General features: G+C 40.9%; 1 protein-coding gene across 1 annotated transcript in view; it reads right to left on the bottom strand.

Moving 5' to 3' along the window:
* Window positions 1-5706: 5706 nt before the first annotated feature.
* The window catches only part of LOC134649119 (protein HIRA), a 28489-nt gene continuing 15322 nt past the window's right edge, over window positions 5707-18873 (bottom strand). Inside the window, exons 16-24 of the mRNA XM_063503835.1 lie at window positions 17651-17831; window positions 14417-14519; window positions 13044-13163; window positions 11492-11638; window positions 10042-10138; window positions 9314-9439; window positions 8451-8575; window positions 7049-7140; window positions 5707-5850 (exon numbers count right to left, since the gene is read on the bottom strand). Coding sequence (XP_063359905.1) covers window positions 5707-5850; window positions 7049-7140; window positions 8451-8575; window positions 9314-9439; window positions 10042-10138; window positions 11492-11638; window positions 13044-13163; window positions 14417-14519; window positions 17651-17831 — 1135 coding nt within the window. The remainder of the gene's footprint in view (window positions 5851-7048; window positions 7141-8450; window positions 8576-9313; window positions 9440-10041; window positions 10139-11491; window positions 11639-13043; window positions 13164-14416; window positions 14520-17650; window positions 17832-18873) is intronic.

Below are 18873 nucleotides of genomic sequence, written 5' to 3'. Positions count from 1 at the left end.
TGAGTTTGAGCCGTGATGCGACTTGCGAACGCTCCCGACGTGTCGGCACTGTCGTGTCGCGCCTCGTTAGAGCTGTTGTGATCCATAACTAATTTGTAAAAATAAATTATTGTGATATAAAATTATGGTTGTTTTGTTTGTACCTTCTCCTTAACCCTTATTTAATGCAGAACCGATTTAGAAACCACATGCGGCACTACTAAGACGAATGCAGTGATGAAAACTGACATTCATTTTTGAACTGTTTTGAGCTCAGACGAAACGAACCCCTCGTATACTTCTGCCAGCAACCCACCAGGCGGGTGCACTATTCGTAGTCGCTTTTCGCTACATACGGGTTTTCCCATGTTATCGGCTACGTTCGTAGCGCGTAGCAAGCGCTGGCAGTAAATGTGTTAAATGGTCAAATTTGTCAAGCCGCATTTATTTGTTTTTAAAGAGCTTCAATAGTACATTACGATACAAGTGCGAATTACCTTTTCGCACGTGTATTGTACAACGTTTTACAGTTCATATGGCCCTTAAAATTTATGACATAGGCACGTATTGGTGTAATTACCGCACTATAGTTCGTTTTTTTAGCATTAGAAAGAACTTGCAAGAAGGTAAGCGATCTTGACATGTCTTTTAATTGAAAAACGCTTTTTAAAAATCAAAAACTATTACTTATGAAAGCAGAAGAATATAAATGATCGTATTAGATTCATAATTGGTAGATATTTGCCGTAACTTATTTTTAAAATCATCTTATCAAGATTGTTTACCTTATTTCTAATGCTAAAAAAACGAACTATAGGGCGGTAAAGTATGTACTGTAAAATAATTGAAGCGGTTACGATTAGTCAGGCAATGAGTCTTTGCGTAATACATGACTTACCCGAAAGCTCCAGAGTGTGAGGGTTAAAATCATTTACGTATACATCATTCATTTTACCAAATAAAACACATAAATTATAAAATCATTTGCATTAATTATTCGTACCAGGAACACATTACGATGTTTTCAATTTAATAATAAATCCAGGGATTTACTAGAGGTCAAAAGTTGCCAACGATATCGCGTTCTGTAAATTGCAAATGAATGTGTTCGGTTAAACCGTGCGACACGACACAGTATCTACGTCATGTAATGTTTAGCGAGGTCGCTCGACTTCGCCTGACATCATTGCCGATAGATAGAAGATAAACACTTTATTCATTTCCACAGTATCGATGGTATTACAAAGAGTGATTTATTAAACATTGGCATGCAGCTTAAATAAGAAAAACGAATATAATTACACGATATGAACAAGAAAACATAAAAGGACATAACCATGTGTCGTGGCATAATTATAGGCGCTGGCTCAGCCCTAGTAGCACGGTCGCATTTTTATCATTTATCACCATGCCTGTCACGTCTAACAAGTATGTAAGTGCGAAAGTGACGGGCTTAGTGATAGTCGATAAAAATGGAACCATGCTGAGCCCGCAGCATGATGATGGTGGATGTGGATCGCTGATATTCTGCCAGGACCTTACATAAAAGTTTGAGCAACACTTTATGACATACCTTATATGTCACCGTAAAATTGTAAACACTCGTCAGATTATAATCTCGCTAGTTACATTATAAACTGACGGTAGGGAGATTATAATCTAACCTAACCTACGTTAGATTATAAACTAAAGGGTTCACAATCTCACGGTGACATGTACACATTCACTACCAGACAAAAAACGGCGCACTACCCCAGAAACCGGTCGTCTATAGCTGCGTATAAAACAACCCGCCCAGCGGGTTGTCCGGCATCTGAGCAAAGTACACGAGCGCCCACCAGGTAGGTTCCTGGTAGTGAATGTGAAGTAGTAATGATTTTCAAGAAATGAGCGCACTCCCATCTTTAATGCCGGTCACGCACTTGCTACCCCTCTGGTCCATCTGGTCGGGTGTCCATGAGCGATAGTAATGGCTTACCTACTATCAAGCGATTCGTCTATTTGTTCTCCTGCAAAGTTTGCAAAGTAGTGCCATATCGCCATACTTTTCGTGTCGTAAAACATTAAGCCGTTAGTAAATCCCTGAATTTAAAGATACTACGTTCGCATATTAAACAATACATATCAGGTATTTCATAAAACCGTTTTAAAATAGTAAAGTAAAATACCCGCTTAACCGAGTATTTTCTTTACGGGCAATCATTTGTCTTATGTATAAAATATTAAAGTTTCGTTCGAACTAGCGACGTTACAAAATAGTTACACAAGAGAGACAGGTAAAACAAACTTAATTCATAGACAAATATAGTAAGAACAGAGTGCTCACTCCATATATCAGTTTTGGTACCAAAAAGACTATTATTTTCGTAGTCGACATCTAGTATCGAGTAGCGGAATTACTAGATGTCTCGTGAGTCGCGACTCACGAAAATTGTATTGAACAACAATTTACAACTAATATTAAAGCAGAAGGAGTTGAAAAGAGAGCTTAAAGAAATATAGTAAGACAAGAGTGCTCACTCCATACATCTGTTAGACTATTAATTTCAGTGTCTACATCTAGCACCGCGTAGCGGAACTATCAGTACTGCTACTTGACAATAGATGTAGCACCGACCGGAAAGTCTTATCTCAACAGCATAAGAATTTCCGGTCGGTGCTACATCTATTGTCAAGTAGCAGTACTGATAGTTCCGCTACTCGATGCTAGATGCTAATAGTCTTTTTGGTACTAAAACGGATGTATGGAGTGAGCAATTTATGTATATTTTTCTCTATGGTTCAGGTTAATCCGGTTATACTATTAATAGCTGAATATTGTTGAGCATTATACTATATTATACTTTTCGGTCGGTGCAACATCTATTGTCAAGTAGCGGTACTATTACTCGATGCTAGATGTCGACTATGAAAATAATAGTCTTTTTGGTACCAAAACTGATGTATGGAGTGAGCGCTCTATGTATTTTTTCTCTATGCTCAAGTGTAAAAGTAACACAGCAAAATCAAATTATTATTTCATACTGTACATTGTGCGCATAGCCTCTAGCCCACAAGTCAAACCTTGCCAAGGCAAATGCAATTTTGATTTGTCAAAATTAAGATTCAAAATACAATGGAACGGGCGTCCTTTTTAAAGGCCTCTGGGCTAGAGGATAGTTTCTCAGACAAAACATGCCACTTTGTTCTTAATAAGGGGTTACAAAGATACAGATAAAAATCGACCTTATTGACACTAAAGTGCATTTTACGTGAGATCGCCACAAATAGAGACTTCATTTCAGTAAACTGAACATTTTTATTAATTACTTGGCAGTTTTTTTTAATTATACCTATACCTAGTATCGGTCCAATAATATAATACCTTTAATATTTTACCTTTGCGTGGCTTTCAAAGATATACATTTAAAATGTTCAACCTCAGTACTTTTTGTACCGAGACCATAGAGAAAAAAATACATACAGTGCTCACTCCATACATCAGTTTTAGTACCAGAAAGACTATTAGCATCTAGCATCGAGTAGCGGAACTATCAGTACTGCTACTTGACAATAGATGTAGCCACCGACCGGAAAGTCTTATGCTGTTGAGATAAGACTTTCCGGTCGGTGCTACATCTATTGTCAAGTAGCAGTACTGATAGTTCCGCCACTCGATGCTAGATGTAGACACTGAAATTAATAGTCTGAACTGGTGTATGGAGTGAGCACTCTATGTATTTTTTTCTCTATGCCGAGACTGACTGAAATAGCAAGACAAGTTCGTACGATTCCGTGAAAACACGATGGAAAATAATTATGCATTACATCTGTAGTCGTATCTTATATCTTGTATTTTTTCATGATTATGTAGGCAAACAAAAAAGGTGATATAATATCAACCGATACAGTATATATCAACTATAATTTAAAATCTACTGATTATTTCATTATACCTACTATAAATACTTTATAGCACACTCTCAAGGCATTCTTCACATTCAAAACCTACTTCATAAGACTGATATGAACACTTTACACTTAATATCGACACGAATTTAGGATTTCTAGAAACAGCCAATAAGTACATTACATACCACACTAAAAATCACAAAAAAATGACCGCAAAATTAGTCAGGGTTGTGCCAAATGGGATTGGCAACTGTCAAAGGTTTGCATAGATGGCGCCATCATAGCTTGCCCCTTTTTTAGATTTGGCTTAAAGGGATGGTATCCAGGGCATTAAAAAACAAAAATTTGACACAATTCTAGGGATTGACAGCCTGACAGAGCAAGCTATGATGGTGCCATCTGCTAAATACTTCGACCGGCCAACCCCATTGGTATTACGGAAATAATAATCTCCTACAATCTCTGATACATCTGGGGGCCTAGCCAAAATGACAATCGTACATCGACATACGCCGGTCATTGATAAAAATGTAACGGAACGACAGATCCATAGATTAAAGTTTCGATTTGCGATAATATGACAATCGTTAATAAAATCGTTGACGATTATAATATTTAATATTTAAAACTTTCGCGGTTTGAACACATATTAACTCACATTTATAGACGGGTCTATCGCGAAATTGATTTTATTGTCATATTGGCTAGGCTTCAGTAGCTACCGTTAGCTTCGTTCATAATTTTAAATAATAATTATTTTGGGCAGTAGAAATACAGCTATCATATCATCAGCAAACATTAACATACAAAAGTCTAGTTCATTTCAGTACCAAAAAAAATCTACAAATAAAAAGTTACTGTTTCTTTATTTACCATGTACGAACCTTCATATTGGATAAAACCAAGTAAAATTTAAATAACTTCGTCGAGTAGGTATCTGTTGAAACACAAGTCCCATAGTTTTTTTTTCCGGACGTGGACGTCAAATTAACCTATTCACACTTATAATTTCTTTAAAAATCTGACAACTGCGAGTCGGACTCGCACACCGAGGGTTCCGCACTTGTTAGTATTTGTTGTTATAGCGGCAACAGAAATACATCTGTGAAAATTTCAACTGTCTAGCTGTCACGGTTCATGAGATACAGCTTGGTGACAGAAACACAGACGGACAGTGGAGTCTTAGTAATAGGGTCCCGTTTTTACCCTTTGGGTACGGAACCCTAAAACTACCTATACAAACTGTATCATGCAAAATTTACTATTATTTCAAATTATTAGGAAAAAAATTTCTCATATAGCCATATTTATTCACTCCGGTTGACGGTATTGAAAAAATATGCATATTAAAGTGTCAAGAATACATTTAAGAGTGGAAAAATGACTTTCTTGGGACTTGAACCCACGGCCCCTGGATCGACACACCAGCGCTCTGCCATCTGAGCCACCAAGACCTCATCCATAGACAGCAAATCTTTCCACCATATGGGTTAAGGGCAGTGTTGGCCGAAACGTTAATGCAATTGAAAATGTTGGCCATTAACCATTATAAATTGAACCTTAAACCGTAACGGACGATTACAGTTTACGGTTCAATTTATAATTGTTAATGGCCAACATTTTCAATTGCATTAACGTTTCGGCCAACACTGGTTAAGGGCACCCGAGCGACATCTGTAAGGGCGTCAGATGGCAGAGCAGAGGCCGTGAGTTCAAGTCTCACCCAAGACAGTATTTTTTCTACTTTTAAATTTATTCTAAGCTTAATAGCATCGTTCGCAGACGTTTCTGCTTGTTAAAATTTAAAAATATTAGTGTCCTTTTCACACACCGGTTTCAGTGTCCGTTGAGCACGGGTCTCTCGCGCGCTTCGCGTATGTCCTGTAGCTGGTCTATGTACTCGCTGTAGAGGCGCTGCCAGCGCAGCTGACGTACTAATAGGGATAACATCTCGTCTAGAATGTCGTGCTTTTTTATACCCTGGAATTAGAAAAGGGTGGGTGTTACAATGTACTTTCTCCAACCAGGAGCATTATAAAACCCCAATACATACTTTACAGTACATATGATGCTACTTTACCGCACTAGTGCGATAATTAGCACATTACGCAACTATGTCGAAAATTTACAGTACATATTGTAAAACGTTGCACGATACATGTGCAAATAAGTAATTCGCAACTCGTGTCGATTTAAAACACTCCCTTTGGTCGTGTTCTAATTTATCGCCACTCGTTTCCTAAATTTCGCACTTGTATCGTAATGTACTATTATCGAGCACTACGACATTGAAAAACTTCATGAGCCTCGGACATGAGATATTTAAAATCACATCCACTGTTCCGTGGCCACAGAGAAAAACAGACACGTAAGAACAGGTAATTGTGTTTTTAATTTTAATTGGTTGCTCTGAAAACCAGCGCCATGGCTAAGAACAATATTTAGGGCCAGTTGCACCAACCACATTTGACAGACCGATTAACGTCAGCCCGCGCCCCCCGGCGCTGTACTATGAAACTTTCCATACATACAAATTTAGCGAACTTTTTAACGATACGAACAGTTTGGTGCAACCGACCCTTAGTCATCGGCAGATGCTGAGTTGCATCCATTTTGGTGTCTTGTCTTAGAATAAGATATATTGTATTATAGGAACTCACAAATAGAAACTGATTATATGATACGTTACACAGTACATGCTATAATAACAAAGCACAGTATGTGATACAAGATATTAAAGTATGGAATATATCAAGGTTACAATATATATATAAACAAAAAAAAATGCAATGAGCAGCAAATACCGAAGTGAAACATCTTATATTCGTAATTTGGTGAACATCATGGACCGGACACAAATTAATTCGAGTGCCAAATCACACTTCACAGCAAACTTTTTTTTTTTTTTTTTTTATATGAACTGATGACTTCTATGCCATCCGGCGTAAACGAATAGCGTCTCTGTTGTATCGGGTGCGGGGCAGTCACAATAGTATACTTAAGGTCATAGCAGAGAGGGTGGATTGCACCTTCTTGAAATTTTGGGTCAATATAATAGTAATTAAATAGTTATTTAGTGTAGTAGTAGTTAAGTAATTAACGTAGTCATAAGCCAAACTAACAATTCTATGGATAAATTATTATCTGAATTAAAGAATTAATAATAATAATATCTTACCAGAACCGTGGCCTGCCACTTCTTGGGTGTGCTGGTACAATGACTGGGCCCAAGCATGTCGTCTAATATCGTTCTCAGCTGGTCTTCATTACCTGAAATTATAAAATGCAACTTTTAAATTAGGGACATACATATATTATCGATCTATCATCATTGTTATAGTTCGTTTTTTTTAGCATTAGAAAGAATTTGAAAGAAGGTAAGCGATTTTGACATGTCTTTTAATTGAAAAACACTCTTTAAAAATCAATAACTATTACTTATGAAAGCAGAAGACTATAAAAGATCGTATTAGATTCATAATTGTTACATAGTTACCGTAACTTATTTTTAAAATGTGTTTTTCAATTAAAAGACACATCAAGATTGTTTACCAAATATCTAATGCTAAAAAAACGAAGTATAGGTTAGCTCGTATTGGTCATGCTACTTCAGTCATCCTCAGTACTTTTTGTATTGAGACTGACTGAAATAGCATGACACGTCCGTACGTTACCGTGAAAATACAATGGTAATTTGGTAAAGGATTATTCTACATCGGTATTCACCCGTCAGAGTATAACATAGTCACCTTCAAAGAGGATCTATCGACGAAATAAACTACAAAGATATCACGCGATGGCGATTATATTATTGCATTGTCACCAAAGTTGTACATATGTAATTATGTATGTATGTCAGCCACATATACTGATGTAGGTATATAGTGCTAGTTAGAATATGGTCAAAGCCACTTCAAAGATAAACAAATACAGGAATTGGAACGGATGGCGTGACCGAGTGGCTTAGATTTCTGTAGGGCTTGTTCTCTTTTAAGGGTAAAAACGGGACCCTATTACTAAGACTCTGTCCGTCCGTCTGTCTGTCACCAGGGTATATCTCATGTACCGTGATAGCTAGACAGTTGAAATGTTCACAGATGTATTTCTGTTGTCGCTATAACAAATACTGAAAAGTACGGAATCCTCGGTGGGCGAGTCTGACTCGCAGTTGTCCGGTTTTTATTATATGTTATCTATTTCAGATTATAATCTTTAGATTAATTATAGTTTGTAGCTTTCTAATAGAGCCCGAAGGCTAATCCTATTGTCTATTGTTAAGTAAAACCGCTCGTGCCACGTGCCACAACCACCTGCATAAAAAAATCGGTACTTCGGTTACAGAGTGCCGGCGAGTCGAACGCTACAGAACCAGTCTAAAATGTGTCATCGAGATGCGTAACAAAGGCGCGTTATCGGAGAGCGCACCTACACTGGTTTTTTGAGCGTTGGACTAGCCCGCGCTCAGGTGCCAAATAGAATAATTAGGACCCTTTTTTGCAGGTAAGTAGCACGTGCGGTTTTACTGAACAATAGACAATAGGATAAGCCTTCGGGCTCTACTAGAAAGCTACAAACTATACCGTGGTTGACGAGGTGTCCGAATAACGCCGTGATCCAATGTCGGTAGTCCTTCGCTAGTCTGAGATGGAAGCACGAAGCCACTTGAGCTTCCAGCCAACTCCGAGCCGCGTCAGAACTGTAGCTGCTGCAAAATTTTATACTATATACAGGGTGTCACTAAAACATTGGGGATCCGTTTAGGGGCATACTCGGTATCGAGTTCTGATTAGGAAAAATTAGAAGAAACATTTTTTTGAAGCGAATTTTTTTTTATATGGGGCTGGTCGACCAATTGGTTAGACAGACCTTTCATACAAAGGCCAAAAAGTTTTCGCGTCAAATTAATTTTTCTTCTGGTTTTTCCTGATCAGAACATACTTGTTACCGAGAATGCCGCTAAACGGATCTTTATTAATTTATTATCAGAAAATCCTTCCTTAAATGGTCCTTTCGCTCTGTCTAATCTTGCTCACTCAAATTTTGGTAAATTTTGCGTCACTTCCTTCATGGGTTATACTTCTTTTAAACACTTCACATTTCTAAATGCTAAATCGTAAAGGTGTAAACGCGTTTAGAAAGTCTGATTGCACTAACTTGCTTGGAACAATTTTTTTAGGATACCAATAGGTCGACTGAATTAAGTAAGGTGTGTTTAGCGTTTTAGGAAAGAGCGTAGCGACATTTACTGTAAGAGTATACACCTTAACGACATCGAAGTCTTGTCATATTATGTTTTTTATAATTGAAATAATGTAACTTTGCTGGTAGACATTTCTGCTTTAATCAGTCTCGAGCGGGTATTGTCGGTGAAATTGTAGGTGATATTATTTTTTTGGTACATCACAAATTGTGAACCTGTGACTTGCCACCCTGTATGCCTTACCCAGTGTTGGCCTGCGTAGGGCGCGGCTGCGCGGGATACAGGGTGTGCGCGGCGCGCGGCGCCCGCGTGGAGGCGAGCCCGCCGCACGCGCGCCACACCGGGTCCCGGGCGTCCGTCCACACCACCCTGTATACAACACATATCAACTAATGATTATATTAAGCATTTTCACTCGCATATGATTAAGATTAAGTCAATCGTGACAACTTGGCGACGACAAAATGTGGCAGCGCCAACATACATACTCGATGTCTAAAATACAATATGTAGGTATAATCTATCTATCTAATACCTTTAAACGAGCAATTCTTGTTTATTTATTTATCGGGGATCTAGGAAACGGCTCTAACGATTTCGATGAAATTTACTATATGGGGGATTTCGGGGGCGAAAAATCGATCTAGCTTGGTCTTATCTCTGGGAAAACGCGCATTATTGAGTTTTAATATGTTATCCGAGCAAAGCTCGGTCTCCCAAATATGACGTATATATACATATAACGTCAGCAAAACTCACTAATACTAAAAAAATATTTATTATTTATTTAAACAAAAATCAACCTTCTTTTAGTACTATACGGTTATATGGTTAATAAAGTTACTCCAACGCTGTCAAACTGCTTCAAATTTAACACTACTTTCTTTGTCAAGCACCCACTTTCAAATACAAAATGAAAAAGTTATGAAAGTAAAACGTCGATATTATCTAAAACTAAAAGTTAAACTTACCACGCGTACAATTTCTTACAATAAATATAACTTTTCCCGTTACTAAGTGAGATCATTGGGTTCCCGTCTTCTAGTAGAGAGCAGTTTGTTATCGAGACTGAAACAGGCAAAATTTAAACATTACAACACATTCTGAAATTTGTTTTTATAAAGAAGTAGCGACCCGCCCGACTTCACACGGGCAATTCACCTATTTACATAATACCAACCTCAACAAATTATACACCTAAACCTTCCTCAAGAATCACTCTATTGATAGGTGAAAACCGCATGAAAATCCGTTTAGTAGTTTTTGAGTTTACCGCGAACATGCATACATACACATAAACAGATAGATGCAGCAGGGGACTTTAGTTTATAAGGTGTAGTGATATAGACCATATATATATATATATATATATATATATATATATATATATATATTTATATTTATATGGTCAGTCATCGAAAACTAAGAGGCACAGAGTCAATACCTAATCAATATAATGTACATATCTAGGGATAAAAATCACACTTTAACACATAACTTTGCCTCCTGAATAAAATGATCACGTTATAAAATGGTGGAATGATCCCAGACCTAAACACTTATTATTAAGTCCGCCATTTGTACATTTTATTTGTAGCGGCGGATGTAGTGACGGCGGCTAGGGTGTCACCTGAGTGTCAGTTTGGCCGCGGGTGACATTAGTGCTTACCTCCGGGCTGCATTAGGCTCCTGAAACTTAGCGGTCTGACTATGCACATAGCGTTGGCGAGGTCCCAGATACCGAGCTCGGCGGATGTAGTGACGGCGGCTAGGGTGTCACCTGAGAGGGTCAGTTTGGCTGCGGGTGACATTAGTGCTTACCTCCGGGCTGCATTAGGCTCCTGAAACTTAGCGGCCTGACTATGCACGTAGCATTGGCGAGGTCCCAGATACCGAGCTCGGCGGATGTAGTGACGGCGGCTAGGGTGTCACCTGAGTGTCAGTTTGGCTGCGGGTGACATTAGTGCTTACCTCCGGGCTGCATTAGGCTCCTGAAACTTAGCGGCCTGACTATGCACGTAGCATTGGCGAGGTCCCAGATACCGAGCTCGGCGGATGTAGTGACGGCGGCTAGGGTGTCACCTGAGTGTCAGTTTGGCTGCGGGTGACATTAGTGCTTACCTCCAGGCTGCATTAGGCTCCTGAAACTTAGCGGTCTGACTATGCACGTAGCGTTGGCGAGGTCCCAGATACCGAGCTCGGCGGATGTAGTGACGGCGGCTAGGGTGTCACCTGAGTGTCAGTTTGGCCGCGGGTGACATTAGTGCTTACCTCCAGGCTGCATTAGGCTCCTGAAACTTAGCGGTCTGACTATGCACGTAGCGTTGGCGAGGTCCCAGATACCGAGCTCGGCGGATGTAGTGACGGCGGCTAGGGTGTCACCTGAGTGTCAGTTTGGCCGCGGGTGACATTAGTGCTTACCTCCAGGCTGCATTAGGCTCCTGAAACTTAGCGGTCTGACTATGCACGTAGCGTTGGCGAGGTCCCAGATACCGAGCTCGGCGGATGTAGTGACGGCGGCTAGGGTGTCACCTGAGAGGGTCAGTTTGGCCGCGGGTGACATTAGTGCTGGAAGTTAAAATTAAAATATTTGGTTAAAATGTGGAGTGGGTTTTCAATTCTTAAGTTGTTCAATGGAAAATAATGAAGCGGGTCGGTTGATTTATGAAAACATGCTCCACCTAAGGTATCGTGGCTACGCGTGTATTTTGTCTACACGGTAAAATTTGGCAATAAAATTTTTATACACGAATTTAATATCAAATTTTCTATGGGACGATAACCCTTCGCGTCTGCATTTTTTATGGAAATGTCTTGACAGACTATATCATACTTTTTTCTGACAATAGATTAACACATTCAGTGCTGAAAACCCGACTATCGGGTATTTTATGATTTCGTTCCCAGGCCGGTCGACCTTTATATGAAGAATTTTTTTGGGCCTGGCGCGGACGTCTCGTTTGGCTGGGTGGCAGTGAATGTGTTAAATAAAAATGAACACATTCTCATTTTGACGCACATAAACATGTGACACATATATATCTTTATACGATTTCTTGCACATTGTGCAAGGTTTTTGACAGAGACCCAAGTTACTGAAAGGCTAGTCTAGTAATCTATGGTAAGGGTGTGTGACCTATTTTGCTTAAGAGTCCCCGGCAAGCTCGATTCTCCATACAAACGTAGTTACGCTCTCATTTTAAAACTATTAGTTATTGTTCTGAAACTTTGTACTTACAAAAGGATATAATTATATCTAGTTCTGTAACTATGTAGCTTTAGATTAATACCACTCTTCCATATTAGTGTGACAGTGACAGTTGCGTTTCGTTCGCTACGTAGCGTTAGCGATTGGCATGTTGTCTACGCTACAGGGCCTGGTTTCACTGGTCGTGGTCGCGGCTAACTGATGTCCCAGCAAAACAGAGATTTGTGAACTACCCGACGAAATAGGGATGATGACACATGTTGAATTTTATAACAAAATCTAGTAAAATAGATAGCAAACGAGCAATTTATTACAATAATGTGGATATTGAAATAAAATATTGAAAAATTACAAAACTACAGGACCTGAAAGTTTCAAAATTTAAGTTTTTTTTAACTTCCAAAAACGATAAAAGTAAGGGTACCACTCGATTCCTTACATTTCATGCAATAAAATATTGTATAGCAACTATATACATAAACGCAATATTTCACCGACAAAAACGCAATTTTCTTGTTTTGTCCATACTACAAGATGGACGATGACGTCACGGCCCTTGGCCGTTTTGTATAGGACGTTTCGCGAGTGAAGTGCGACTGTCGGACTTTGACTACAATTTCTGACTTTTGTGTTACTTTAATGCAATGGGTCCCATATAGACATTTGATCCTAAAAACAAACCCGATCGATTGATACCATAAAAAAAAATTAGTCATGTAGCCTATTGTAGGTATCTATGGTGTAAGGGTATGTGATGTGACCTACCGATGGGCGGTAGGGCTCTGTGCGCCGTGCTGCGCTGCAGCCGCCACGCGTGCAGCGCGCCGTCCGCGCACGACACGGCGGCGAAGCGCGCGTCGCACGCTATACACGTCACCGGGGAACCTGACACATACGTTATATCTTACAACTATCATATACTTGGTCAAGCAGATCTTGTCAGTAGAAAAAGGCGGAAAATTTGAAAAATGTACGCGCGAAGGGATATCTTCCCATAGAAAACTTGAATTTGAAAACTAGTGCCCACGCCAATTACTGGGATTAGTTGCCAAGCGGACCCCAGGCTCCCATGAGCCGTGGCAAAAATGCCGGGACAACGCGAGGAAGATGATGAGAAAATTTGAATTTCGCGCCTTTTTTTACTGACAAGATTTGCTTGACCAGCTATCTAGACACGCGGTAGCGTGTCCAGCCAAGTTTAAAGAAAAAGGAACTGGCGACGCAGCAACCGTGTGTAATATTACACGAACCATTTCGAGCTACTTTTGACCCCTTCACAACTTGAAACCTACTTAACCTACACCACTGACAATCCAACCTCTAGACTGAGCTTAGGCCAATTCTTTCATGAAACCGATGCTGCCAGAAATACGGGGGTGCGGGGGGACGAGGTGAGCGAATCCCGTGCCGTGATTGGTCCGTTCAAAGACACGGACCAATCACGGCACGGGATTGACTCGAAGATGGAGTAACGCTACCGTATGTGTGGCAGAGGGGGTAGCGCGACTATGCTATGTCTAGAGGTTGGATTGTCTGTGTGGTAACTCCAGGTTTATTCGGTTAAACCCGGGTTAGTGAAATGGTGCAAGTGGGCCTAAATAAATTACACAGGGTTCGAAAAGATAATCTAGATAGAGAATCTAGAGATTTTGATCATTATCGTGATTTTTATGCCTGATAATTATCGATTTGATTTTTGCTTACCTTAAATCTAAAACCTAAAATGTAATTATCTAGATAATTTAGAACCCTGAAATTACACAAAACAATCTAAAATTGTACTATAATATACTGTATCTCAAGACAATAGGGAGTATACTGCAATGTTCTGCCACCAGAAAGAATCACTAGCACATATTATAAAACCACAGAGTAACTTATACAGACTATGCCTTAAACAGTTTTTTGATAAGATTTCACTATGACATTGATGCATCAAGGCGGTTTGTTTACAGCCGGGCTAGGCTGCTAGTACAAGATTGGCGCGACAGAATCTCGCGGCGAAATAGACTACCCGTCTCCCTTTAACGAATCTAGTTAGAACCGACAGATCCCCAGTATGTTTGATACACCTTGCATGAGTAACGTTGCACTATAAAGAAATAATTAATTACTAATAATACGTAATTTCAAAATACCTAAATATGTTTCCCAGACAGGATCGCTGGAGGCTGAATTGTTGGGCAACAGTTGTAACCGGGACAGCGTGCCGTAATGCGTGTTACACGCTTTGTTGATCACCTGTAACGTAATAGTAGATTGTTGAACAAGGGATGAAAGGCACGTATTTGTATACCGCTTTTATCTACTTATTTAAAAGAAGCCTTTATCAAAAAGACATGTCGGCTCCGTTGGGCCTCTATAAAAAAGAATTTCAACGAGTGTTACTAAACGAAAACATCAAAAAAACTGTACACAAATTTCGCACTTTTTGACAGGGGTTCCGCCAATATAGATTGGAAAACCCCAATATCCGTCACTGTATAATCCCTACCTTGAAATAGTTGCGCCCTAAATAAATTCTTAGTCTTTAAGAGCAACCACTGCACTGTACTATAATTTTCTCAATAAATTATAGTCCGAGGCTGAAATTATGCACTATTCACTGTTAACTAGTAATGATAAGAGAGTTATGGGTACTGTGAATGTCATTTCGCTTTGTGTGGTAGGGCTGTGCCACAGTGGATGTCATACCAAATCTAGAGCACAGCCCAACTGAGGAAGTACCTTCACTTTACAGAAAACCGCAGTCAAATAAAACTAGACCCTATTCATAGTGTTGTTTCTGCTGGCGAGTAAGGTTGCCTGAGCTCAACAAGGGTGTGGAGTGTTAGGGTCGGGAACGCGCATGTAATATCTCTGGGGTTGCAGGCGTCCATAGGCTGCGACGACCGCCTCCCATCAGGCGGGCCGTATGCTTGTTTGCCGCCGACGTTGTATAAAAAAAAAGAAAAAGAAAAGAGAGATAGTTGGGCAACTTTATTGCCACGCGTGCAATAGAGTATTTAAGACCAAGTTCGGCCTGGCCAGCCACATTAGGGCTCACGCTAGACGTCTATATTTATTTGGGGTCACCGTTATCGAACGAACGATGAGGAGATAATATATACAGGGTGCCCAGTAATTAATGGATAACCATCTAACCACCAACAGGACACCTTGGGCTGGTCCAGAAAATACACTTATAGGTCTAGTAAAAGTTTCGTGGTTTTCAAGATAATCGAACTTTTCTGTCTTTTTTAATAGCTAGCTACCATACTTCAAATTTAGAAAAGTGCGATTATCTTGAAAACCACGAAACTTTTACTAGACCTATAAGTGTATTTTCTGGACCAGCCCAAGGTGTCCTGTCGGTGGTTAGAAGGTTATCCATTAATTACTGGGCACCCTGTATATATATTAGTCCCAAGGAGAATTGATTTTCGTCATTGTATCACTTGCTTTCTTTCCTTACATGGCGACCTCGTCAGAATAATATGCATGATAATATGTGTGTGTGTGTGGGGGGGGGGGGGGGGAAGCGCTGGTGGCCTAGCGGTAAGAGCGTGCGACTTGCAATCCGTAGGTCGCGGGTTCAAATCCCGGCTCGTACCAATGAGTTTTTCGGAACTTATGTACGAATCATCATTTGATATTTACTAGTCGCTTTTCGGTGAAGGAAAACATCGTGAGGAAACCGGACTAATCCCAATAAGGCCTAGTTTACCCTCTGGGTTGGAAGGTCAGATGGCAGTCGCTTTCGTAAAAATAAAAACCGGCCAAGTGCGAGTCGGATTCGCGCACGAAGGGTTCCGCACCATCAACAAAAAATATAGCAAAACAAGAAAAAAAAACAAGCAAAAAAATGTGACCCCGCCCGACGTTGCTTAACTTCGGTCAAAAATCACGTTTGTTGTATGGGAGCCCCACTTAAATCTTTATTTTATTCTGTTTTTAGTATTTGTTGTTATAGCGGCAACAGAAATACATCATCTGTGAAAATTTCAACTGTCTAGCTATCACGGTTCGTGAGATACAGCCTGGTGACAGACGGACGGACGGACAGCGGAGTCTTAGTAATAGGGTCCCGTTTTTACCCTTTGGGTACGGAACCCTAACTAGTGCCTACGCCAATTCCTGGGATTAGTTGCCAAGCAGACCCCAGGCTCCCATGAGCCGTGGCCAAAATGCCGGGACAACGCGAGGAAGAAGATGTGTGTGTGTGTGTGTGTGTGTGTGTGTGTGTGTGTGTGTGTGTGTGTGTATGTACCTGCAGCCGCAGCCCCCCGGCGGCGCGCACGACGGGCCCGGCGCTGCCGAGCGCGGGCGCGGGTAGCGCGTGGAAGGCGGGCGGTGACGCGCCGTCGCCGCTCCGCTTCTTAGTTCAAAGTTCTTTGTATTGTGTAGTGTAAAAAAAAAGTACTTGTAGCGACGCCACGAAATCGCGGAGTGAGCCACGCCTGCCGGGAGGGGGTAGGGGCACAAAATAGATACAGTACAGAAGTCAATCACATGTATGTACTTCACTTTTCATACCTACGCTCGGCGGTCGCTCTAGGGTTGTCAAATATGATTTATGCACAAAAAACTATCGTGGTAGTGGCACTCGTATCTAGTAGTGGCCGGAGCGGGGTGCTTACCTACCTACCTAACTGTTCTGTTTGACGTTAAAACGAACCATCGAAATACAAGCAGATACCTACTTACCTCTTTGAAACCACTGGTAGCTTAAAAAACGACAATTTACCGTTTAATGTTGAATTTAAACAACCGTCCACTCAACAGTTATAATAACTTTTTTTTTGTTTCTCCATTATTGCAGAAAAAAGTTCACAGACGCGTGTCTGAAGCGGTTGACACTCGCGCTCGCACTGGTCCCAACCGGTCCGAGATATCGTGTCTGTGAGCAGTGTCTATGTGTGCGTTGCTCGAGCGCACTTTGTATGTACATTGATTTCTGTACTGTATCTGTTTTGTGGTAGTACCTGCAGCCGCAGCCCCCCGGCGGCGCGCACGACGGGCCCGGCGCTGCCGAGCGCGGGCGCGGGTAACGCCGCTCCGCTTCTTAGTTCTAAGTTCTTTGTATTGTGATGTGTAAAAAAAAAAGTACTTGTAGCGACGCCCCGAAATCGCGGAGTGAGCCACGCCTGCCGGGAGGGGGTAGGGGATAGTACCTGCAGCCGCAACCCCCCGGCGGCGCGCACGACGGGCCCGGCGCTGCCGAGCGCGGGCGCAGGTAACGCGTGGAAGGCGGGCGGTGACGCGCCGTCGCCGCTCCGCTTCTTAGTTCTAACTTCTTTGTATTGTGATGTGTAAAAAAAAAAAGTACTTGTAGCGACGCCCCGAAATCGCGGAGTGAGCCACGCCTGCCGGGAGGGGGTAGGGGGTAGTACCTGTAGCCGCAACCCCCCGGCGGCGCGCACGACGGGTCCGGCGCTGCCGAGCGCGGGCGCGGGCAGCGCGTGGAAGGCGGGCGGTGACGCGCCGTCGCCGCTCCGCTTCACTTGCACCTCTTCAGTCTTAGGGCCGGGGAGGGAAGGCGCCGAACGCTTGCGTAGACGCTGATCGAGGCCGCTAAAAATGTTAGTACATTACTGCAGACGCCGGGAAAGTAGGTATAGCCGGCCGACCGTAGGGAGGCCGGATAGTGATGCGAAGCCGGCAAGACCTTTTCACGGCTAGGCATGTATAGTGCTTTTCTCAAACATGCAATGAAATAAAAAAATAGACCACTCAAAAAAACTAATTTACAATCTTTATAATAAAAATCCAACTCCACAACAAAAGTTTTTTAATTTTCCTTCCAATCCCGCCATAATTTTTTTTTTTTACGGATGTCGTCCGTATTTCGCGTGTGTAGTGTTCGAATAGACCTTATTAGGGCCATTATACACAATCTGATAATAAGAATCTCAATTTCTATAAATAAAATAAATGCAGAGGATTTTAAATATTGTCTATGTTCTCTGGTGACTTACGTATAGACAAAATTTTAAATTTATTCATCAACACATTGAATCATACAGTGTCGTATTCTTAATATCAGTACGTTCGTGTATAACAGGCGTTAACACGGATATTTTGGTCCGATAACCATTCATTCACCAAAAATATAAAAAAAAATATATAATTCGGCTGTTTAGTCTGTTCATGGACACAGACCCCATGTTTACATTAGAATTAAAAAAAAAAAATTACTTCCCGGCCTAGGCCTTCAATTTCGTATGAAATTCCTTTACAGTTCTCTGGAGTTGCTCCGCCCTAAACGTGATACTTCGAAGCCTGATATAACGCCCGGAGCGACGACATTTCATTGCATGTTTGAGAAAAAATATATATACAATGGTTAAGACATGAAAATACAATAGTACATTATTGTCGAGGCTCGGAACATTATAATAATCTGATCATCTGTTTGGCTGTTTAATGGACCTATGCCTTCATTTGATATGGCCATTTCAACTTTTAAAAAGTTTGGAACTCTACAAATAATGGAATTTGTATGTAACATTGCAGTCCCGAAATCGAGACTGCAATGTTTTTATTTAACTTTTTATTTTTTGACTGACGAACTTCGTGACCTATTTTTTAACCGGCAACGTCGACTTTGCCGTCC

This window comes from Cydia amplana, chromosome 6 (assembly GCF_948474715.1).
Source record: "Cydia amplana chromosome 6, ilCydAmpl1.1, whole genome shotgun sequence".
Classification (NCBI taxonomy): Eukaryota; Metazoa; Arthropoda; class Insecta; order Lepidoptera; family Tortricidae; genus Cydia; species Cydia amplana.
This window is presented reverse-complemented; position numbering and strand designations above follow the sequence as displayed.